This window comes from Rhyacophila brunnea, unplaced genomic scaffold, assembly GCF_057557595.1.
Source record: "Rhyacophila brunnea isolate RB1 unplaced genomic scaffold, BYU_Rbru_1.0 scaffold_24, whole genome shotgun sequence".
NCBI lineage: Eukaryota > Metazoa > Arthropoda > Insecta > Trichoptera > Rhyacophilidae > Rhyacophila > Rhyacophila brunnea.
In genome coordinates, this window is record NW_028232904.1 from 11743818 (window position 1) to 11770820 (window position 27003).

Here is a 27003-nt window from a genome sequence, read left to right on the forward strand (position 1 = left end):
ATTATAACAGACCCTACTGATCTAGTTATGATTGAGGAAATGCTGACTTTCATTATCGCTCTATTGTTTTGTTTTGACAATAAAACATTCATATTAAAGTGTGTCATTCATTTAATACTGAGTGGTATGATTGCTATAGAATACAGATTGCAGAAGTATAATCAATGACTATCAAATCAAATCAAATCAAATCAAATCAAATCAAATTTATTTATTTTACATATAATGAACATAACAAATTATAAATTCAAAGCGTTCACGACATGACATAAAATAAGTGTTAATAATAAAAAAAAAAAAAAAAATACAGAGAAAAAGTAATAAAATAAGAAAATAAATTAAATAAGTAACAAAATAAAAGTAGATGGAAGCACACAGAGTGAACTTTGATAAACCCTATCTTAAAAACTTATAAAACAACGTCCACCTAAATTCACCCTCACGTAAGTGGAATATATCAATATCCGAAGCGATTTCATTAAGCATGGTTACTGCCCTCCCAATTGGCATTACTAATGGCAGGTTAGTTCTGCACCGTGGGAGAACAAACAACGCATGCCCTCGATTCCTAAGGTAATTATCAGAGACACACAAGCCAATACCACCAAGAATGGCAGAGTTCACATTTACGCCGCGTATAACTCTGAAAAAATATGTAGCTAAATAAAGATCCCTTCTAAATTTTAAGCTACAGTATGTAAGCATCCCTAAGAGAAAATCAGTCGGATAGAGCCACGGATAATATCCATACAACCGAAAGTAAAGGAGTCGTAAAAATTTCTTTTGGACTCTCTCCACCATAAGGCCGTACTTCAACTGATGCGGGGCCCAAACGATAGACCCACTCTCAAGTCTGCTTCTAACTAAGGAGTTATAGAGAATTTTTAATACCGTAACATCCGAAAAGACCCGGGAAGTACGCAAGACAAAGCCCAACATCTTTAGCGCCTTTTTACAAATGGTATCTATATGACCACTAAACGTCAGTTTACCGTCAAATGTAATTCCAAGATCTCTTACAGATGCTATTCGCGAGAGAACTCTGCCATGCATCGAGTACTGGAAAAACAATACTCGTGAGGCTTTAGTAAACGATAAAACATTGCATTTATCAATATTGAAGTCCAGTTTGTTACGCCTGCCCCAATCTAATATATTATCTATATCAAGTTGAAGTTGACGACAATCGTCCAAGGTGACAACTTCCATGAAGAGTTTCAAGTCGTCAGCAAACAACAAAAACATAGCACTTTTAATTACCAATGCTATGTCATTTATAAAAATCGTGAACAGCAATGGCCCTAAGTTTGAGCCCTGGGGGACACCAGAAAATGTGTAAAAGGTCTGTGACTGATAAAGGCCTACGATAGAAACTCACAATTTAGTGTCGCAGTCTGACTATAGACGGTCTTTTCGGCAATTATACTAAGATGTTTCTGAGATTTTTCAAAATTATGTACTTTCAATAATAATCTATCATTCATAAATGTTTAGTCTTTTCTTCTTGGCCATTCTCTCATGGCTGAGGATCGTGACCACCTTGAAATTCCGTCACCTTCTGAACGATCAAGACTTTCCATCCCTCTCGGTCCTCTGCTTCTCTCAGGTCAAGGTAGAGGCTGCCCTCAGTAAGCTCCTTCACTTTTCTCTGCTACGCCTTCCCCGAAGGTTACTCACAACCACTTGTCTCTCCAGATCATCCGGTCTGCACCGAATAATATGCCAAAAGAACTGCAGAATGCATCTCAAACCCATCACAGTTTCGGTCCATGGCCTGTATATAATGTGGTATAGATTGTCGCGATAAACGAGGTAATAGAATATACTTTAATCGATGGTTTCTCTGCGCAACCTGCTGTCAAATTAACAGATTCCAAAAGCGCTTAACAATACCCTGCCGCAGCTACTCGCTCACATATCAGTAAACACATAGAATACCACATCCTTGACCAGATCGAGGCCAAGAAAAATAGAGGCGGAGACCTATGCCTTCAATGGATCCCATCGCAGATGGGTATTGAGAGCAATGAAAGGGGGGTTGATCTGGCAATGGAAGCTGGCCATTCAGGGATGCCATATTAGTAGATACCAAAAACCCTGGACTTGATGAGGCCTTAAAGAAAATGTGTCAAAGCATGTGGATATATTTTCACCATAGGGCATCCCTAAAATAGGGGAAATAGAGTAACTCCATTCTATTATCCTCACAGTTGGTGCCCTGGTTTGTAGAGTCACATTTGAAAATGAGCTTAAGCTGATACTGAGGTTAAGAACAGGACACACAATTGGTAAAAGATTTAATGTCCTAATGGGAAGAAACGATTCGCAGCTCTGCGATGAATGTGATATTTTGGAGGTCATTGTACATATAGCTGTCCAATGTCCTAAATATGAACGACACAGAGTACAGCTGCGAATTTCGATGTCTTTGAGAATGTCGACGAATTAAAACGTGCCCTGACAGTGGGTAAGACGGAAGAGCTTGGCAAAATTGTAAAGTTCTTTAACAGATTTGGAGTGAGGACCTGATCGGCGGATCCCCTTTTAAAAGAGAAGAGGCGATATGACAGCGAATCGCAGTCAAAGCTTCAGTAAAATCATAAAGTTATTTCTGTATATTTTTATATTTTATAAATGTTAGGTGTTGGAGATAGTTTCAAAGCTGCGATGTTGTTATTATTATAAAATAGGGTTCTCCTAAATTAGCTTGGGAAATCATCCAGAAGGGAAAACCGATTATTGTTAGATGGCATGGAAAAGCCGGACAATATATTATTAACAACGTAGATAGGTGCTAACTAACATGGCGGAAAACATTTTACGCTTAGATCTTTTTAATAATCTGTCCCTACCTAAGGTAGCCGTAAACATTCACTTTTAAGGCGTATGGGTTCATTTGCAAGAATCAAATTTGACGTAAGCGCCACAAAAAATAACCATAAGCGAAGCGATATCAAAGTAAATAATCACATATCCCCTCGCTCCGCGTCTCGCGTAGTTAGATACGAAATCAGAGGTTTTAAAAGTGTTGAATTAATAATTTTTTTTTTCTAACAAATTTTATAAACATTTTTGTAGTAGATAGAATAAATTATAAGAATAAAAATAGTAGACCTCCAAATAAGAACCTCATATTATTGATATGCTGAATTTGTGAAGTGACACCTTTTCTTGAACCTATCATATTGTAGGTTCAAATTCAGTGCAAATATTTTTCAAAAAAAATCTAATACTTATGTATGTTCCTGAGGTGTTTCAAATTTGTATATTATATATATATCGATGTGTATGAATACAAAAAAACACGATAGTGTAAACAAATATAATTTTATTAATTTTCATGAGCTAACGTTAAAAATTATAAGTTGAAAACATTCACAAGATGACATTAAAGATTTCTGCTATTATTGCGTTTATATTAAATTATAAAATCATGACTCAAAGAAGAAAGCAATTCAATGAATATTATTGTCGAGCCACAATTTTTTTTAAATTTAGTACACAACAATTACGATTTGAGAAACCAATATTATAATAACGTGTATTTGACGGCAGTACGTTTTGGTCGCCGCGGAGGATTTCGGAACATTAGTGTATAGAAAATTAATAGTTGGTTCCTTAATTGGTGTATAGGCTTAACGGTATGTAATGTATTAGAATAACTATTATAAATTGTTTTTTTATAATTTTATTGTCTTTTCTATTGATAGCATCTAATATAATTATTATATTGAGGGTTTCTTATATCCATCGACCGTGTTAGTCTAGGATCAACGAGTTCAGGCAATACACAATTCATATAAATCTTGTCAGTTGTGATGTGAAGAGTAATATTGTTTTTATTAGTCAATGAACTAGGTTCTTACCTCAATATATTTTTTACTTGAGTTTAATAATTTCTAATAAATGCCTAAGGTGATTAAATTCAATTCAACTAGGCATTAAATATATTAAATTCCAATGGATTTAAGTTTTGTACTATTTCATTTGAGTCGTTTTATGCGATCCTGGTTTCGCCTTTCGGCATCGTCAGGCACTATGCGCACTCATCAAATACACACTGACAACGAAAGCAGCTAATTATCATTTAACAATAAATACAATAAAATACAAACAAATTTACAATAAAGTTAGGTAAAAACTTTATCACCTACCTATTAAGTCAAAGATCACAGAGAAAAATATAACAAACAATTAATTATTATGAATAGTTGAATTGTGGCAGTATGAAAAAAAAAAGATTTTACCACAAACCATCTGAAAAATACATATATCATAAAACATATACGTGATTTTGTGCCCCAAATGACTTTTTTATTATTATTTTGACGATTAGGAAAATTATGACACACGTTTTAGTGGCCATTACGATGACAGCATTCGAAAACGTATTTTACTTTAAATGTTCTACCAATTTACTATTTGTAACATAGACCTTGAAAAATAATATTATTTTGTTTCTATTGATAATACCAATAACATACTCCTGGATACGTCCTTTTGAAAATAACAAAACATGGCCACCCAGGTACATAAAAACTGTATTAACCCAATGCTTACGGGCCCCACAAAATTGTGTTTTTGCTAATTGCTTTTCAAATGCAAATTAACACGTTAATTAAAAATTAATTAAAAGAGCCCGTAAACATTGGGTTGCATTTGCATTTGAAAAGTAATTAGCAAAAACACAATTTTGTGCGGCCCGTAAGCATTGGGTTAAGTACATGCAAAGTTTTAGAAATCGCTTAAAGCCCAACCAAGTAGGTATTTATCAAAACAATTAAAGTCCACCTATATTTTATCTAAACTGCTCAAGTCCAAAATATTTTTTTTATAAATGTTGCACCGAACGAATACCTTCAGGACTTCCTTGTAGCCATCGTGGTTATTAGATTCAATTATCTTACAATATCTCACATGCTGCAACAATTTCTATTACAAGATATTATGATGAAAACTACATTTTTCACAGTTTGACATTCAGTGGTACTTTACGATGTTTAATATTAGTCAACACAAATTATAACACCTGGCCTACGTCGTGTGGTCCGAATAAAACGATAATGGTATATATGCAAATAATTGCGACTTGCCAATTTGATTGTTACAGCATTGCGAGTAGAGGTCATTTTTCCATGAGTTTCGTAAGCATAATAATGTTCGCGACGGACTAAATTTTGGAAAAAAATAGACGTCATCACCCGTTGAAATTCCTGACCGTACTAACGTTAAAAATAAGAAATTAGAAAAACTGTATGGATAAATCGATCAAATGGTCTCTTTTTGTTAATTTTGCAAAATAATTATATTTCTAAATTGTCTGAAAACAGGATAAATACATGAAAATGTACGACGTGTTTTGGTAATACAGCGTCACTAATTATACCAAATGTATGGGGTTTTATTTATTTTTTAATTGTTAATTATTATTTATAGTATTACGTGAATGTTATATTATAATAAAAAAAATATTTTTATTGTGCAGTACATAATTATTTTGTGAGAAAAAATCATTCAAAATTGGCTGATGTATACTCAAACTAAAATGGCGTTAAAATCTTTATTTTTCTGAAAATAAAAAAAAGTACGTGGGTTAATCAATGAAATGTATTGTTTTACCCATTTCTTTAATACAATATATACCTGCAAAACTATTATTAAGTTCAAAATTCATTGTGGCGTGACAGTCGTTTTGACCAATTTCGAAAACAGGACTGACTATTTGTCATTTATTTTAAAAAGTAAAGCGATTCGAAAAATTTTAATGACACAGAACGTTTTAGTTGAATACTATTTATTAGATTTTAAATAAATAAAGAGTTTATTATGTATCAATTCGTTTTAAACATGCTTATCATTTCCGCGATTCCGAGAAGACAGGAAAAAACGGGTCCAATGGCCTTAACTATCACTATTTGACAGATAGCAGTGGCGAGGGATCTGTTAAGATTTGACATAAATAATGCACACTAAACTTTTCAAGTCATACTTATTTGCTTTCATTGAACTTAGAATACAATTTACAGATGGTGCTGGTTAGCTTTTAAAAATCAATTAAACCTTGTATAAGCCTAACCTAGGTTTGTCATGAACGATCCAACGAAAGTAGTGCACACTTTTTCAGTCATACTTATCTGTTTTCGTTGAATTAAGAATACATATTATTACAGATGGTGTTGGTTATTTTTTTTTTAATTCATTAAGCCCTACATAATCAAACCATAATCGATAAGAAATATTCTTCTATCTATAAAATATCTAAAATTATGTATAAGTTAATGGCATAATTTTATATATTTTTTGACTATTATCTATTATCATTTGGATTTGGCAGGGATTAATTAAATTTTAAAAATTAACAAACACTATCTACATATTATAGTCTTAGTTCAATGAAAACAAATACGTGTGGCTGAAAAAGTTTAGCATGCACTATTTATGTCGGATCTTAACAGCCTACCTCTACCCTACGCCGCTGACAGATAGCCTGACGGTGGGGCTGCAAGTAGAGATAGTCAATATTTATTTATTAAAACAACTCAAAATATAATTTTACATCTTAGATAAATATAGAATTTTTCATTAAAAACCAGCGATTTTTGAATTTTAATAGAAAACGTATAATTTTTGAGAATTATTAATAACCATGTCCTTGCATTTTCGTACAAGGTGGTTGTTAGTAATTTTTAATAATCACAAACACCCAGGCTTTGAGAAAATCACATACATATTGTATCCTCACCAGGATCGAAACCAGAATTCTCGTATGGAAGGCCAGCGCCTTACGCACTGCACTACGAGAGCCGTAGAAAACGTATGTTACGTTCACAAAATGTATGTGGTTGCGCATTTCGTAGTAGACTGTAATTTAAAAATGCGTGTGGATTATGGATCTAGGGGGGACATTGACACATCTGCCGGACATTGACCTTTTATGTTGCTATGTTGAGAGGGCTGGCGCGCGCTGGAGTTGGTTCACGTACTGGTAAACGGACGGTTCGGAATGTCACTCTCACGGTTTCATTTAGGTTTTGGGATAACTCCAGACCATGAGATTAAGATCAGACATAACTCTGGTCACTTGATGAAGGGCGATCAGGTTAAAGGATAAACTATACTAGTGATTGCAATATCGAATGAAAATCTCAATACCGGTTTTTCTGTGTTCCTTACTAAATACCGGTATTAATAACGGTATTTCTTAAACATAAAAAAACAGAAGTAGGTGCTTATCAATAAATATAGATATTAAAATCTTTTTTAAATATTATTTTATAGCAAAAACCTATATTTATTATGTTGACATTTAAAAATATATATCGATCATAATTGTAGAACTAGTGATTTTTTACAAATAATTTGAATATATTAATAATTTTAACTAAAGCCCTAAAAAGTTCATTATGTGCAAGTAAAAGTAAGTCCGGCTGCAGGAAAAGCTTCTGAAATTCAACACTTGTACAGTCATCAATAATTATAGAATAAATGAACATTTTTGACACGGATGTTTTCTATTTCGAAATAATATTATGACAATTCATCGCGACAATTACTTATATAAACATATTTGATGTAATTTGTTTTATTATGTTTTCACCTCTGTTGGATTCACTCAATATATTTGCATGTTGGCAGCACATAACGTATAATTCATTTTCAAAAACGTAAACGAGTGTGCTTTCTTAATACCGGTATTTTGTATTTTTAAAACCGGTATTTCGGAATTGATAAATACTGGAATACCGGTATTGCAATCCCTACACCAGGACCAATACTGGTATCGGGAGTCAAAGCTTGGACGAGATGGATAATAAGACTGATCGGAGACTTTCCACGTGAGGCTGTATCGGCATTTCATGAAGAGATATCCTGGGCTGATGGTAATAAGACAAGATAACTTATAGCTCTCGAAGTACGATTTACTCCAACGCATGATACAGAGGAAAATAGAAGGTACCATAAACGTAGGAAGGAGGAGATTTTCTTAACTACACAACCTCTGTTAGTAGCTTAATGTTCAAGGCGTTGGGTATCTGATAAGGTTTCCAAGGAAAGAGATTTATACTATAAAAAGAAGGCTCAATGGTTCGGTGCATTCACCCGGCTTCTATGTTATGTAAGTTTGAACCCTATGTCCGATTTAAAAACAAATTTATTATAATAATATGGTGATAAACAACCCAATCCGTATCAGCATATTGATCGGCGATATTAAATACCTATTTCCTGTAGTGTCCAATTATTGTAAACTCAGTAAATAGCTTACTGCATATTATTTCCGCGATATCTATTTTTCCATAATATATGGCCAGTTACGAGTATATCCGATGACGCAAACTCCATATCTATAGTAGATGACTCAATTATATTAATTATTTCCTAAATATTCTTTTCAAGATATCATTGTGATTGTACATCAATAAATAGCGGATCATAATTCATTGGACATGTCATTCGAATATAAGTTCCCGGTCTGTTAGTATCCAAGTGTCGTAATCGCTCCGCACAACATCTCATTCTACCGACATCGGACCTCGGAACAGTATCATAAGTATTGTAACATACAGTGATGCGTATCCGGAAATTTGTACGTAAACAGTTCAACGTAGAACACTTATTCATGTGCCGCAGTACGTGAAACATGAGTTCGTGCAACATTTAATCAAATGACGAGTTCTTCGTTGAACATTTAACCGTGGAATATATTTCACCGTGGAATACGTATTCTACAGCATGTGGCGCTAGTTTGCTGTTCCAATTAGATTCAATACGAATTTTATGAGATGTCTTTATCGGTTTTAAATAATTTAATGTTGAAACTACATAAATAATATACCTATACGATGTGATTGTATTTATAATCTACTTACCTACCTATTTTTTAATGTGTGTTCCTTGTATTACGATGGTTTTATTGCGTATTTTTAAGTGTTTTATTTAGACATTAATATTGTATGTTACCGAAATAGCAATATTTTGTTAAATATTATAAATAAATAATATTATATTTATAATTCCCTGTGTAATATATTAGTATTAGCTAGTATTAGTATATTAGTAAGTAATATTGCACTTGAATGGTATAAATTATCAACAGCTATTGGTGGTAATTCGTAAAATATTATATAAGAAGATTATCTTTATTATTAGAATATTATGGTTTCAAATGTTTTATTCAGATTCCTATAATTTTACCAAAACATTTGAATAAAAAATTATGTGAAAAATGTTCTCTAATTGTATTAATATGTATAGTTATATTTGTAGGTATATAAAACCAGATCAAATGTTTCTTATACACATAAATTTTGCGTGTGGACTAGTTGATTTGAAACCTTTAGTAAGTAGGCATTATTGAAAATACAAAGATGGCAATACCTACTATCACTTCCCTCCATTTTGGTAAGAGAATTTTCTCAACTGTCACTTTGTGTTTTGTTTTCTTTTTTTATCGTCTGTATTTGGGATGAAGGTGGATAATTAAGGCACCGGAATTGTGATGGAAGCGGCGAGTTTATTTACGTTTATTATACTATATGGTTACATTTTTAATAATTTAATTCTACGGAGGGCGAAATGTACGCGTTCGCGATTTTGCTGCTCGTAGCGTTCTCCGCGCCATCTTGTGATTTTTTCCAACGAAACCGTCGTCGAAAAGAAAGCGACGTTGCAAATCTCCAACGGTTAACAAAATTTACGGCATTGCCGGCTGGGCTCTTTTATTATTATTTATTTTCGTAATCAGCGCTTTATTATTTGTTGGCTTTGATACCGATTCGGGCGTCTCCAGATACACAAAGACATCCCCAAATGGGGACCATACGGGGGTGTCACAAGCGCACCTCTCCGGAAAGGCCCGAATGGGGATGGGGCCAACTAAGGGCTGATTACGATAGCGTGTGTAACTGGACAGTGCGGCGGCTTGATAAGGGGTGGTTGCGTCTCTAGACGTTGAAGGATCGAAGCCCTTCCGGTACGTCGGCGGCTGGAGAGACTCGGATGCAGCACTGTAGCATAGTGGTTCGCGGTTCCCGGGCCCACCGTAAAGCTGCTGAGAGAGGAGGGCGTCGCGCCCAGCCCTCTCAACACCCTCGGACCGTCGGCAACCGGAGAGTTTCGGATGCAGCACTACGCCGCTTTGTGGGCGTAGTGGTTCGCGGCTCCCCATGTCTACCGTACGGGCGGATGCTGAGAGAGGACGTCGCACCCAGCCTTCCCAACAGCGACCGTCCGAAAATCAGTCGATCCCTCACGAAAATGCATACCGGCGCATTACTCGACCCCCTTTTTTGCTCGCTTGCCCTGCCGCGGCTATCGAATTACACGCACTACACTGATATTATACTAATATAATATGCAGAAAACTTAATTTAATACTTAAATGGCTTTAAAGTTTATAAAAATTATTTTAAAAATATATCAGGGCCCGAAATGGACCGGAACGCCATTCTGCCTCATACAACCGCTGCGGGTTGTAAAATTTTTCACTTCGAGCACTGAAATAACTTATTATACATCGCTTCCAAACACAAAACACTTAAAACTAACTAATCTATGATGCCTATGGCTGAGGATGCTGCTTGGCTGCTTTCCGCTGATGGAGGCTGCTTTGCTCAGCTGAAGAAGGCCGCTTTGTAGCTCTCTTCATCCTGGTGCATCTGGGCCAGGGCTGATTGCAAGGCTCACAGACACGCTGCTGTTGACGAAGAGGGCTCAAGCGGCTGATGATGCAGGGCGTTTGATGCCGTTTTCCCTCGTTGGAGCCAGGGTCTTGCCCGATACACTCGTCCGTGGGCCAAGTTCGCTGGCGGATGCAGTTGGTCGGGAGTACATCGGGAGCCATGACTTCGCAATCCGGGTGTTTCTGCTCTTTTCTTCACTGGCTTGGCTTTGGCAGCATCCTCTTTCTACTGCTTATTATTATACTTTTGTTGAGCGCCACCAGAGGCAAGCCTCTGGATGTTTCTTTCTCGCCGTTTCCTATTCCGGTGTTTGGATCTCAGGGTGTGTGTCCGGGTGAAAGAAATTTCACCTGCTTCTTGATTCCAGACGATCAAAATCAAGAAGCGTAGTCCCACGTTGACTGGGGCCACTTATCACTTCCCTCCATTTTGGTAAGAGAATTTTCTCAACTGTCACTTTGTGTTTTGTTTTCTTTTTTTATCGTCTGTATTTGGGATGAAGGTGGATAATTAAGGCACCGGAATTGTGATGGAAGCGGCGAGTTTATTTACGTTTATTATACTATATGGTTACATTTTTAATAATTTAATTCTACGGAGGGCGAAATGTACGCGTTCGCGATTTTGCTGCTCGTAGCGTTCTCCGCGCCATCTTGTGATTTTTTCCAACGAAACCGTCGTCGAAAAGAAAGCGACGTTGCAAATCTCCAACGGTTAACAAAATTTACGGCATTGCCGGCTGGGCTCTTTTATTATTATTTATTTTCGTAATCAGCGCTTTATTATTTGTTGGCTTTGATACCGATTCGGGCGTCTCCAGATACAGAAAGACATCCCCAAATGGGGACCATACGGGGGTGTCACACTACCTACTTTAATTTAAAAACTAAATATATATAACATATTAGACAATTTTGAGATAGGCACTTCTTTTACATAGATCCAGATTTATAATTCCTTGTGTAATATATTGGAATCATGTAAGTATAGATAATTGATGATTTTTATTAGTAATATTATGTAGTGCCAGCTATTTATTGGTGGGAATTAGGAAAACATATTAGGTAGGTATATAAGTCATATATTAGTAGTAGTATAGTCAACAACCACGCGATAAAGAAATGTTATTTTGAATATTTACATTATGTATCATAATATGCATTAAAGTTTCTAACATAAACGAAACGCGCATTCGATATTGGCAATATTCGAAGACACTAAACGGGCTTAGTATTTCTTGCGTTGCTGGCTTCAAATTCTTGGTCGATGGTGACTGGCTTTCGCATATCTTATTCTTGACCTATAGATATTTAAAATGCACTATTATGCAACTGTAACAAAAGTAACCTATAACGTAAGTGTATTAAACATTACATATTATTATGTATAAATCATGTATGTGTGAATACGTAGTAAACAGAATACAGTAGGTACCTAGCTAAATAATTAACATTTTTGCTCCAAAGCGAAACACATTGGGCTCCACTGAATGGAAATTATATTAATAAATAAACTTTTTGCAAAGAATGGTTGTCACTTGTTAGCCATTCGCCCAACCCATTGAGTCTTTACGCTGTATTAACACACAATGGTTTCAAATGTTTTAATCAGATTATTATAATCTGATTAAATCATTTGAATAAAAAATATAGATATTATATGAAAAATATTCTCTTATAAGTGTAAAAAAACAAATCAAATGTTCTCCTACACATAATTTTGCGTGCGGACAGTGGACTAATTGAATTAAAACTTATTGTAAGTAGGTATTATTGAAAATACAAAGATAGCAATACCTACTTTAATTTAAAAAATAAATGTTTTTACCGAAGTAAATAGATAAATGCAGTTATTATTTAATTCACTTAGGATAATATTGATCTTTATCAATGACATATCATCATGTCATTGATCTTTATATATAAAGTACGCAGTACCTACCAACATGTCCTAAATATAATTAAAAAATCAATAACTAAAATGCTAAAATGTAGTGTTTTGAAATAAATCAATTACAAATCCGTTGTATTTTGGTGTATTTTGGAGACTGCATTTCATAAAAAAGACAAAAGACGTATCCAGATGGTAATGATTTTGTATAGAAATTATGTCAGTTTATTGTGTAGGTTTCTTCTATTATTATTGTGTGCACAAAAAACATTTGGCCACTGTAATATACCTAACATCTGGAGTTAGGGTTTATAAATAAATGTACTTAGCTATATAGATAAATGGTGTTATTTAATTCATTTTGAATACTACAATACAAAACTACATATTATAAATAATATAGGTACCTATATGATCTAATTGTATTTATAATATTATAACAAAAACATTTGGCCACTGTAACATACCTAATATCCGGAGTTCTGATCAAATCTAAAAATTAAGATTAATAAAAAGTCAACATTATTACGTACCTTACTATAAGAAAAATAACCTATAATGAAATGAAATGAAACATTACATATTTATAAAAATATATATGTGAATTCTTAATGAACAGAATATTTATATAGTAGGTAATTAATATTTTTTCTGCAATCCGGAACATAAATTGGCTCCATAGAATGGAGATTATATTAACAGACTTTTTACGAAGAACGTTGTTACTTGTTAGCCAATCTTGGTCTCACGTTGGATTAACACACATTTAAAAAACAACATGTATTTTTTACCCAGTCATGGGATTGAACCCACTTTTTATATGGAACCGCTCTGCCAAGTCGGATACCATGGCTGTATTATCAACAGGATATGCAAAAGTTAAAGTACCTACGTAGTAGTACCTATATATAAAGTTGCGAAGATCAATCATATCCAACATGAATTCAATAAATGCAGTCATCTATATAAGTAGGTATGTTTATTTTTAAGTTAAATTATGCAGCTATTAACAAGTTCGTATTTTCAATAATATCCATTTACAAAAAAGTTTCAAATCAACATTGTCCATAATATTATTTTAAATAATAATCAAGAAAAATATTAAGAACACACATTTTCTATAGTAATATAATAAAATTTCAACATATTTGGTAGTTAATTAAACAACGTGTATTTTGGTACATCCGCGGGGTCGAACCCACTCTTCATAAACGACCGCTCCCCGAACTCGGGCACAAATATTTAAAATTAAAGTAGGTACTACGTACTTATCTATAAAAATCAATAATATCCTAAATGAATTAAATAACAGCATTTATCTATATACCTATATACATTTATTTCTTAAATTAAAGTAGGTAGGTATTGCCATCTTTGTATTTTCAATAATGCCTACTTACTAAAGGTTTCAAATCAACTATAGCTGTTGATAATTTATACCATTAAAGTGCAATATTACTTACTAATATACTAATACTAGCTAATACTAATACATTACACAGGGAATTATAAATATAATATTATTTATTTATAATATTTAACAACACATTGCTATTTCGGTAACTTACAATATTAATGTCTAAATAAAACACTTAAAAATAGGTAGGTAGGTAAGAAGATTATAAATACAATCACATCGTATTGGTATATTATTTATGTAGTTTCAACATTAAATTATTTAAAACCAATAAAGACATCTCATAAAATTCGTATTGAATCTAATTGGAACAGCAAACTAGCGCCACATGTTGTAGAATACGTATTCCACGGTGAAATGTATTCCACGGTGAAATGTTCAACGAAGAACTCGTCATTTGATTAAATGTTGCACGAACTCATGTTTCACGTACTGCGGCACACGAATAAGTGTTCCACGAAGAACTGCATACGTACAACTTACATGTAACCACAGTGATGTCCCTAGACAAAATGCCGCACCTGGGCAGCGCCAAAATGTCGCCCTATTTTTTTATACAGTATTTCGTATCATCTGTGCATGTGTTGTTTCTTGTCACCATGTACGTCAAAGGGCAACGGAAGTAAACTAGACATCGCGAACGCGACAAAAAAATACAGTCCTGTTACACCTTTTATGTTAATTAATAAGTTGGTTTGAAACAAATCCAACTAGTAACTAGTGAGCTGATTTTTTGAAAAAGATATTTTCGTTATTACTAAGTTTATGTGGCTATTTCTAAATGATTCTCCTCGACTTGCCGCCCTTCAAGTAACTGCCGCCCCTAAGCGACGCTCAATCTGCCTACCCCCACGGGACGTCACTGGTAACATAACTACTGTAACATACTCTTGTACCGACTGTTTACGCTGTAAATAAAACTCGCTCTTCTATCCATCGGACCAACCACCAAATTTTGACTTCTCACGTCTCCTGACGACGTATCATCCACAACACAATGATCCCCACATTAATATATGGTTCGAGGTTTTTAAAAGTGATGTATTTTTAACAATGTATCGTTAAAAAGGTATCTTCAGATGACTGTATAAACATCGGATTGTAGACCCAATGTAAAAATGATAGAGATACCATGCGTAATTAAGCTGGGGTAGGGGTGAAGAGTGTAGGCGGCCAGACAAGACGGATGCGGAGGGGGTGTTTTTTTGGGGCAGGCTCCGTCGCGACGGCCGTGGGGCGCCATCGTAGACGCCTCAGACGCCGTCCACGCAATTTCAATTCGACGCATCACAATTTCGGCGAGGTCACGCTGTCGTGCCTCGTCGCTAACCGAAAAGAGATTAAGTCTATCATAATATAATGAACTTGATGATTTATTGTAGTTTTTTTTTGCAAAATTTTAAGATACAGTAATATTTTAGGGTACCTACTAATCATTGCTATACAGTAGACATCAGTAGCGAAGGGTGGAGGTAGGCTATTGAGATCCGCCATAAATAGTGCACATTAAGCATTGTCAGTCATGCATATCTTATTATTATTATTATATATTAAATTTAATGAAAACTAATATGTACATAACATAACAGTTGAAAAATAGTCGACGGTCTATAAAATATTTAAAATAATGTAATAGATAATTTTGGATCTTTTATAGATAGAAGAATATTAACACCATCTGTAACATGTACTTATTCTTAATTCAACGAAAACAATTAAATATGACTGAAAAAGGTGCACTATTTCTGTCGGATCGCCCATAGCATACCTAAGCCATATTATGGTTTGGTTAGGCAGGATTTAATTGTTTTTTAAAAACTAACCAATACTATCTGCAAATTGTAATCTTAGTTCAATCAAAACAAATACGTATGACTGACAAAGTTTAGTATGCACTCACAGAACAGATAATAAATAGAATTCCGATAGGCTATATACTAATACAGTAAATTTTGACGCAGGGTTTTGAATGTGTCACGCATTATAGACGTGCAATAGTGTGTGTAATACACCAATATTAAACGAGCGTCCATATATAAACCGAGATCAGTTGTCAGTATTCGACGTATGACGTGTTCTTGACAAGTGTTTAAATTAAATTTATCCCGTATTCTTCCTTACTCGAGATCGGTTGCCTGCTTCTCCTTACCTGTTAGGTATTTCAGTTCCCCGTATGCATTATTTATGTCGGATCTTAACAGCCTACATGCGGGTCTATCATTTACACAAGCCTGCATTCGGTCCGCTACGGCAGCTAAATAGGGTAGGAAAGTGTCGAATTATCAACACTTCTTGTAACAATTACAATAAGTTAGCCATATGAACTGTCAAAATTGTCTATCTCGGTCTAAAATTTATCACAGCCAAGAGAAGTGCTGTTAAAACACAGAACTTATTGTGACAATTAATTATAACTAAATTATTGTAATTGTTACAATAAGTGTTAATAATTCGATACTTTCATACCCTATTTAGCTGCCGTAGTGGACTGAAAGCAGCTTTTTTTGTGCTATATGTACAATGTCCTCTAAAACAGAGCTGCGATTTGCTTCTTCCCATGAGGACATCAAATCTTTTGCCCATTGTGTGCCCTGTTCTTAGCCTCAGTATTAACTTAAGCTCGACAAACCAGGGCACCTCTCGTGGTGATGGTAGAATAGACTTACTCCATTTCCCCTTTTCTAATGATGCCCTATGGTGAAAATCTATCCACATACTTTAGCCCATTTTATTTATTGCCTCATTCCAGTCCAGGTTTTCTGGTATCCACTGATATGGTACCCCTGAATGGCCAGCTTCCTTTGCCAGATCATCCGCCCTTTCATTGCCCTCAAACCCATGTGCGATGGGATCCATTGAAGGCATAGATCTCCTCTATTTTTCTTGGCGTCGATCTGGTCAAGGATGTGGTATGCTATAGTTTTACTGTTATGTGAGCGAGTTGCTGCGACAAGATATAGTAAAGCGCTTTTGGAGTCTGTTGCACCCTTTGCCACTGGAAAACTGGAATACAATACTAACTCGGAAAAATCCAAGCTCTAATTTGTATGTTTCAACCAAATGACGCTGGTCTAAAACATATTAATGTAATACGTTTATTTTATTTTGCCTATTTGGCGTGAAATTCGCAGGAACATTTGGCAGGCAAACCCACGCGCCTGTTTCACAGTTTTATGACCAAAGTTGGCCAATGCACTTCTAATGGGACATTTTAAAACTCTCTCACTGCGGGGTCGCGAATTCACTACTATAATATTAAAAAGTTAAATGTTGTCTTTCAGGTTATATATATTTTTTAAATTAAGCCCTATTATTCAATAATTTATTTATTTTGAATATTATGACCAAAGAGACTGGGCTACCAAGAGACTATTCCAAATATCTTTTATAATAAAATGTGATAGTAATTCTGCGATGTTACATCTCTCTCTGGCTCTGAGTAAAAGCCCTTCGAGACGTCTTTAGTGCGAAAGCTTGCATCAAAAATATTGATTTTAGTTTATCTTTGATAATTAATACAATTTTAACAATCTTGGTTTCGTGTGATAATTATTTATTTATTTATTTAGAAAAGAGTATTATAGAATTACAGCGATTGGCCAATGCGCCATAATACATAATAAATAAAAATTATAAAAATGACTTAATTACAAATAATAACTAATATAACAAGAAAGTATGTGCTTATGTAGATATTAAAGTAAAATGATAAATACAATTATACATTTAACATATTTAACACATCCACAAATATGATATAGTTAGTGTTTTATGTTTGTTCTCCGTACTCCTCTCTCCCGTGGTCACTTTCAAAGCTCATTTGAGAGCGTGGTGACCTCAAGATGAGATCTACTGAAACATTACTGGGCGAAAACAACTGCTGATGCTTCATATCAAATGTAGGGCCTCGTAATACGCTCGATTAAGACCGAGTGTGGTGCGGGGCGGTTAGATTTGTAGAAATGCATAACCGGACAAAACAGAACATGAATATACAGAACGGTGACAAAACAGAACAGTCAGGGGAAAAATAAAACATTCATCTTTGTCGTATGTATTTATTAATTATTAAATACTTGTAAAACTTAAGTTTATAAACGAAATAAATGTAATATATGAAATAAATGTAATATATGTAATCACTGCATGTTGGCCACTCAGTGTAAACACCTCAATTTATCTGCTTGATTTTGATAACCATCCACAACTCCACAGAATTATTAAACTCATTATTTCGTTATATCTAGTCATCCAAGCATTTTTAACATATTAGATTTATTAAGACAAGATATAACTAGCTTATCAGTAATGCGTCAATTACATTGAGCTACTTTACGAGCTGTTTGTTGGCAAATTTAAAAGCGGGCGATTCAGGTACTGCGATTGTGATGATGACACACAAAACTTTCCATTCGCTGAGAAGCCAGCAAGCTAGCGACTATTTTGACAGAACGTAGTTCGTTTTTTACCGGGAGGTCGCTACTACGCTCTACTGCGCAGACGCTGGCGTGTAGCGTGTAAAGTTGACCGGCTTTCAACTTTTCTCGGTAGACTGTTTACAATCTGCTTGCTAGCTTGTCCGATGATGACACTGGGCGACTTTACAGGCAGATTGTAAATTCGCCAACAAGCAGCTCGTAAAGTAGCTCAATGTCATTGACGCTTAACACCGAGTTGAGTCGCGTTTAATTGAGGCTTTCCAAAGATTAGGATTGTAGATGTTAAATATAATTTGATTTTTTACGGCGTATTGAAAACCTATGTTATTAAAAATCTATAAAACATAATATAGAGATACGACAATTTCAATATTAAATGATATATTTTTCCTGAATGGTCATAGTTCTATTTACCGCTGTTCTGTTTTGCCATTGTTCTATTTTTTCATGTTCCGTTTTGTAACCGTGCTGTTTCTTCATGTTCTGTTATAATAATATCATGTTCTGTTTATTCATGGAACCGTTCGTATTGTATGATTATTTAGTTCCGATTTGTATAATTCCGGACTGTATAATTCGGAAGGTTGATGTGGATTCCGGATCTAGGGGTGAGGGCGATTTAACCGGATGCCAGACACTGACCTTGTATGATGTTGGTGATGGCTCCGTGGTCTGGTTGCACTGTCACTCGCGCGGTACCTCTTGTTTATTCGGGTTACCCGGTGCGTGGCACTTGACGGTATACAGTTTATGGATGATATAATGAGGTTGATGAATGATGATGATTGGTGATATAAATTATGAGAGCCGGTATTACGGCTCGGCAGGAATTCAGAAGTATCCGACGGTCACACTATATCAAGCAGACGAACTACTTCTGAATCAGTCTGTATTTACAATTGAATTACTAGCGATGGTAAGCTATCAGAAACCCGCTCGCGTCCGCTATGTGGATGTAACTAAATGTTATTTGCATCAAGGTCTCTCATGACTGCTGCATTCTTTGTCTGCTCATTGTCCGGTCTTGTGACAATAATACTGGGATTTGAGGGAGGTGGAAGTAAGGATTATGGCGACCGGAATTTGGCGCAAACAACGCTTATTGATGGAATTAATTGACAATCAACATTTAATTTTGAAACAGTTAAAAGTAAGATACATATTATAAATAACGTTTTTTAAAATTGGTGCTAGACACGTTGTCCGTAGGTATAAAGCGACGCCCGAAGATCCGCCGCGGCGCTTCGCCAAACTTCGACGCTGCTACACTCAGCGGACGGTTATACAGTATAATATGTATATGCTAACTTTTCACATAAAGACGTGCCTGGTTTTGGTCACCGGGCATACCTAAAATGAAGGCGATATTGTCCATTATACAATTGAGCAGCAGAAGACTAGGGCTCTAAAAAGTGGACCAATATTTGTGCCCAGCCAAATGATTACCATTGTAAAAGCAAGTAAGAAAACAGGACAACCATAAATTGTTAAACCCATGAAGACAAATAATTTTCACAACATGAAAAAACTAGCAGATGAAATCGGTAAAAATTACAACACGGATGAAAATGGAGAAAAAGTTTTGTGGCAGAAGATTAAAGTTATAAAAGTAGACAGAGACTATCCATACATTATTTTTTTTAAAACCAGTTATCATGAAGAATGTAGGAAATTGAATGTTCGTCATCGGCAAATAGGTAAACCGTTACCAATGGATGGTCTCAATTCATCCAAAGCATATCAAGAGTAGGGAATCCAATCCCGAGCCAAAATTCTGATCCCGGGATTTCGGGATTACAATTTGACAATCCCGGGTCCCGGGATTGGCATTTTTTTCCATTGTTAATATAATTTTTTTATATTTACAAATAACATTGATAAAATCGGTCAAAAATAAATCTAGTATAATTTATTCTATTTAAGACATTTATATTGTATACGTTCAATCTTGGAAATACACAAGTTTAATGGAGTAAATAATATTGTAATATAAATAATAATGTGAATTTAATATGAGATTGCTGTTTCTGATAGTAAAGACATAATGAATGGATTAGCGAGATTTAAAATAGTAAAACAAATAATCATGGCGTACTTATGGCCTTTCCGCTTCATAAATCTAATTTGTCAGCCAAATATGAAACTGCCGTAAAACGTATGATATCATGGTGGAATTACTTTGTTAAAAGTGCGAAGCATTGTTTTTTTGAAACCTTTCTCATTTTTAATAATCTATGTGAAAAAATAAAATGAATCGGCTACCTACACATGGGTATAAATCAAACTTCATTCAAACTCAGTTTATTTCTAATGTGGTTATTTTTTATTAAAAGTATTTTTTCTGTTATATTTTCGCTTTTATTTTATTTTCCATAAAAATTGATAAAAAAATCAATCCCGAAATCTCGGGATTACGTTTATCAATCCCGGGATTCATAGGTATCGAAAATAGCTCGGGATCCCGGGATCCCGGGATTCGGGATCCCGGGATTGGAATCCCTAATCAAGAGCGGCCAAAAATAACGACAATTAAAAAGAAGGATTTGCTTTCTCTCTGCACTGCTAAACATTGTGAATTTTATTATGATTTTGTTGCTTCTCTTCCAAGTGATGTTCAAAAATTGAAAATCGTACCTAAAATTTTTATTTTCCCATTAAATAAAATAATTAAGTATTTTTTTGTTGTTTTGAACTAATAATTGTATTTTTCTTGTTTTTTTCAATAAATCTTTAAAGATTGTACCATAACTTAATATTTTGAAAACCTTCCTTTACAGTGCCCAACAAATTAGTTGCAATTATTCGAGTGATGGTAGGGAAATTTACATAGAAAGTATTGAGTTGATTCAAATTTTACCATGAAATTTTCAAATATCCTAATAATATACTGTCGTAACTCAGAAATATTCAAATATCTCCATTTGTATATGTTTTAGAGAAAAATGATGAATACAGTTCATGTTTTTCCATAAAAACGAGTAATATTTTTTTCATTCAGACTTTTCCTGTATTTACAAAGAATATTTGAAACTTCAAATGGCTCTCCTGCAAAATGCCAATTTTTGGATTACTACAATCTTACTGGGGGTGCGTTATGTACTTAAGTTAGCACCGGTGGCGAAGGGTAGAGGTAGGCTGTTAAGATCTGTCCGAGAATGTGCTTCAAGAGAGAAGAGTTACTCGAGTCGGTCCAACTAGCTGTTGGGCCCATCGGGTCGTCCGACCTGGTCGCCACAATGGCCAATTATCTTGCATTTAACAAATTTGCTGCGTCTTACTGTGGGCGTGAAGATCTCTTCACATAATTATTGCTGTCCATATTATGATTAGCCTCGTTTTTTGTTATATTTATTAAATTCCGTTCTTTTTGTTAATTTCCTTGTGCCTTTCCTCTCCCTGGCATTAGAGTAAAATCAGTAAACTCAGTCAAAGCTCACTTGAGAGCGTGGCGACCTCAGTCTCAGGTAACTGTTCCTGGGAAATTACCAGGCGTATACACATCAAACGTAGTGCATCGTGATACGCTCGATTAAGACCGAGTGTGATGCGGGGTGGGCTTGGTTTGGAGGGCGTGTTTGTGTTGTTAGGATCTGACATATAAATAGTGCACACTAAACTTTGTCAGTCTAATCCAAGCTATAGTAGATAATGGTCAAAAAATATTCGTTTATCTATAAAATATCTAAATTTATGCCATTAAACCGTACATAATATTAGATATTTTATAGATTGATAGAAGAATATTTTTTAATAGATTTTGGTTTGATTTAAGCAGGATTTAATGAATTTAAACAAAAACTAACCTATCTATGTATTCTTATTTCAACGAAAAGTATGACTGAAAAAGTGTGCACTATTTTTATCGGATCGCCCATAGCATATTACCTAAACTATTATGGTTTGATTTCGCAAGGTTTGATTGAATTTTAAAAACTAATCAGTACCAAATGCGCCCGTACCAGTGTTGGTCAATACCGTCTGGACAAACCGCCCGCAAAAAATACAAAAATATATAAAATAAGTGCTTTTTTGGTTTTTCGAATTGCGTATTTGAGATTTAATCCGTTGCAGCTGTTAGTACAGTAATAACTTAAAATCATCAGCTTTTAACACTTAGTACTAAAAACAAAGAACTGCCGATAATACGTATTATAAATTAAACGAAAGACTGCAAGAGTTAATCCCTTTATATGGTAGTATTTCTAATTTAGAATATTTAAGAAGGTTAGCACACCATATTTAAATTTAATTTTTAATAATTTATATTTTTTGTTTATTTGTGTATCTAAAATATAAAATTATGTACATGGCCCCCACAAGGGGCTGACAGGGCTCTAGCCTGGGGGCCCGGGCTCAGGAAGGGTCCGGCGTGACGAGTCGACCAGAAACAAAAAAAACAGAGACAAAAAAACATTACCTTATTCTTAGGTCAATAATGATTATAAAGCAATCATTATTCGTAGGATGTTTATCACACTTGAATGGTCAAAAATATAGCTTATAATTAGTATCTTTAGACTTATATTCAAATGTGTTAATCTTGCCCATTTTTTGAATAATAAAATACCTAATTCTTATCAAATCTGGGATCACAGAGATTGTCAATATAATTTTTTATCGTAAATATTTCACTATAATAATGTCGACATAAATTATACTAATGGTTTTATAAATGCGTTTAAAAATTAATAAATGTAAAAAATCTTAACATCACCTCTTCAAAATTATATAAATAGATTATCTACAACGTTTAAGGAATGTCCAGGATCATGCTTTGAAAATTCAATAAAAGCTCCATTTTGACCTACGGTGAGCATCTCCCCCCTTAATGGATGTAAATAGGTACATATTAAAAATACAGAAAATCGCTAAAAATACACCTTAATTTTACCGCGTATAGGTACCATTTGGAAAACGCTACTGCAGCGCGTCACACTGCCTTTACCCTTAGCGATAGGTAGGGGGCCCCGCCAAACATCTTAGCCTGGGGGCGCGCTTCAGGATGTGGGGGCTACGATTATGTATAAATAAAAATTGTTTCGTTTTTAACTGGTTTTGGCGGCAATGTCTGGGCGGTAATGTCCGGGTGGCAATGTAGAAATAACATATAAGGCTTATTTATTCTATCTATATTTTAAATTCTTTGGTTTTAACTATATATTTTTTCTCATTTTTTTAGGTTATATGGGTGTGTATACTGTGCCGAAAGAAGCAAGAACTCTTATCCAAGACAGGCCAGTGGATGCTGAAGGGGGGCGGTCAGGATGCTATTATGCGGCGGATAGAGGCAGACATGCGAGGCGGCGAAGTCATGTCTATGCCGATGCCGCCGGGCATGATGATGGGCCCAACGCACCAGTCGCTGGTCACCGACAAGCGGCCAAAACTGGAGCGGGCCCACAGCGCCGCGGAAAAGGAAAACCTCCCCCTGCTGCAGCGATCGGGCAGCGCGTTGAGAAGGCAATACTCCCAGCAGGAGACCGGCGGACAAATGGCGCCTGTCTATTCGCGAGGCGAGCTGGACGGCCTCATGAGGTCGCACCCTCATCTTCTACACCCACGACAGCAACAGCAGAGGGTTATCGGTGCTCAAGGAGTGGTCAGAGGGTCTCCGCCTTCAAGTTCTGATGATGAGCTGCGATCGACTCCCGAGTGCGCCAGCGATGAGAATGGAGATAAGGGTGAGTCTATTTTATTCCTTTCGCTGTTTTTTTTATTTTTAAATTTTGTTTTGATTTTTAATTCGGTATTGATTTTAATATTGTATCTTTACTGGTTTATGGTATTTTTATCAATGAAATGGAATTACGATTACAATACAAATAATATATCATTATATCTATTAAAATTTCCATTAAACTCTGGTAAAATTCTAATTTCAATATTAATCATGCAAAATTGAACAAACTTTTAATTAATTAGTCTAATGCCGCGTTCTTACATGTCATTTTTTGTCGTTCAACTGTATCTTCAATGGCAGTTGACAATCAATAATTATTGTTCAACAGTGTTGTTCAACAACATCTTAATGCAGAACTATCCTAATTAACATTTTAAATGTTTTTTATAAGTGTTATTTGAATCATCATATTATTTAAGTTATTTATTATTTATATAGATACATTTATGCATCATTATTTTCATCAATCGTCTTACTAAAATATGATGTACGTATACATTTATCTATACAAATATTAAATAATTTAAGTATGTTGTTTCAAAGAACTCCCTTCTGAAATATTTTAAATGTGAGTTAAAACCACATTTAACCAAATTAAACGACGTCTTATAAGTTGAATCAAACGAAGTTGAAATCCTTTACCAGTTCTACAGTGAATCGCCATTTAAGTCAACTGCTTATTTAGCAAGTTACCAATACTAAGTATGCGATAACAATAATTCGTATCGGTACGTCAAATTTGTTTGTTTCACTTGACGCCATTTTGATTACGACTTTCTGTTCAACATTCAACAGACAGTTGAGCGACAAAAATCGCCACGCGAGAATGCGGCATAAAAATACAGACGCTAATATTGAATACAATATATTTTTAACACGTGTTTAAGTTTATCAAAAATCGTACCTTCTTACCACCACACCCAGAAGATAACGCGTTTCCTGATCTACCACTTAATCAGAAATTATGTGAATAGTTTACGACCAACTCCCAAAAAGTATCTATCTATTACATGCTACTACAGAGCATAGACTATTTTTTTGTCAAATTCCGTCATAAGAGATTTAAAAACGGATACCCTTTATTTTCAATATTAGATTAATATAATTTTAATAAATAATCTGTTTCTAAAATCCTAGAAAACTATTTTGGACCGAGGGACTCAAATACGCATTTTTTTTGCTTGCCGGGCGATTGTTTTTAACCAAGTAATTTACCGACCCAAAGTGGCCTTTTGATTTTGTGCAATCAAGATAATGCCATAAATAAATTGATTTTCAGATGGTGTCAGAAGTAATAAAGAAATGCATTACCCATGGCCGCATCTATAAATCTAGTAATCTCATTATACTGATTTAAATTATAAAAAAAACTTGCATTGTTTTTTTATGACTTATTTTAAAGAATGATACTTGATGTGGTAGATTACATAATTAAAAACCTCCAACCAGCGAAATGTATGTTAGATGTCACTCGGTCCAAGCTTTTTTCTAGATTTTCTGATCCTTTTCAAAATTCGAATATTCACCTACTTATTTGTTTATTGTTTCGAGTATTAACATAATATCTATACGTCATTAGTAATTTTATATATAATATCTATGTACGTCATGAATATGTTGATAAGTCTAAAAACATCAATTTTCAGGGCAGCTATATGTGTATGTTTAACTTTCTGTGGTAAATCAGGAATGTTTTAAAATATGTGTAATAAATAACATATATGTGGCTGTCATCGGATTCCTATGAATCAGATCTCAATTATTATAATAGTATGTATTAAATAGGTATTAATTTTTCACGTACAATCAGTCAGTACCTATGTATAAAATGATTTCGTAATGTTACGAGATAGCGGATCCGAAATTTCATAACATTACGAATTAATATTATTTCATAATCATTTCAACATATTATTTCATAGTGAGCCGGTCAATAAAGTAACGAATCGATTGGACATGTCACTCGATTAGGTACAAGTTTCCGTTAAAAACACATCGCACCGATTCGCATCGATTGTACCCTTGTAGTTGTTTGAAACAGTAAATAGATTCTCGCCTCCTCCATCATCACAACTTACTACTAGGTACCGTCTTTGAATTCCAATACCAATCCTCCACCAAACCAGCATACTAAACATATAATCTGATTTACCACAGAAAGTCAAACGTACATAGCTGCCCTGAGAACTTATGTTTTTAGACGTACCTATCAACATATTCATGCCATACAAGGATATTATAGTTAATATTTACTATTAAATAGGTAGACACTACATATTTCATATAACCACCGTTTGATATATTTTCCTGTTCAATTAATATAGAAATAAAATGCTGTTATAGTGAGACATTATAGATTGTAAGGCGTAATTCCGTTTCATTTTAAAATAACCCAAAAATCGCAATTAATATAAAACGCATTAACTCTGAATAAATGCGACAATTTTTGTTAATTTGATAATGTTGATATGTCACCGAACCTCCAGCAAAATGAATCAAAAGAATATGTGTGAAATGTAAAAAAAATATAAGTACTTTTTGTATAAAGAGTTCAAACAACATGACGTGTCAGAAAAAATGATTATTTTGACATAAGGTTTTTCAATAAGCGTAGTAGGTATAAATTGTGTTTCAGTCTCAACACGCATTGGTTCATTGTCATTTTAAGCGGAATTTTGTTTTATTTGAAACTAAAAACTGATATTATCGATTTAATTTACTTAGAAAAACAATAATAATTACATTTTTTAATATCAAAATAGGGATACAATACGTCAAAATGAAATAATTCTGATAGTAGAAAAAGCAGAGGATTCGAGCGGACCCTTTTTTGAGTTGCTCCACTCCAGGGTCTGCTCCGCTCTGGGTAAAAAGTTTTATAAAAGTATTAAATGT

General features: G+C 34.5%; 1 protein-coding gene across 1 annotated transcript in view; it reads left to right on the top strand.

Annotated features, from left to right (window-relative positions):
* Rim (Rab3 interacting molecule) overlaps positions 1–27003 on the top strand; it is a 205762-nt gene that overhangs the window by 17729 nt on the left and 161030 nt on the right. The window contains exon 3 of the mRNA XM_085951592.1: positions 23608–24109. Within this exon, the coding sequence (XP_085807718.1) occupies positions 23608–24109 (502 nt within the window). The remainder of the gene's footprint in view (positions 1–23607; positions 24110–27003) is intronic.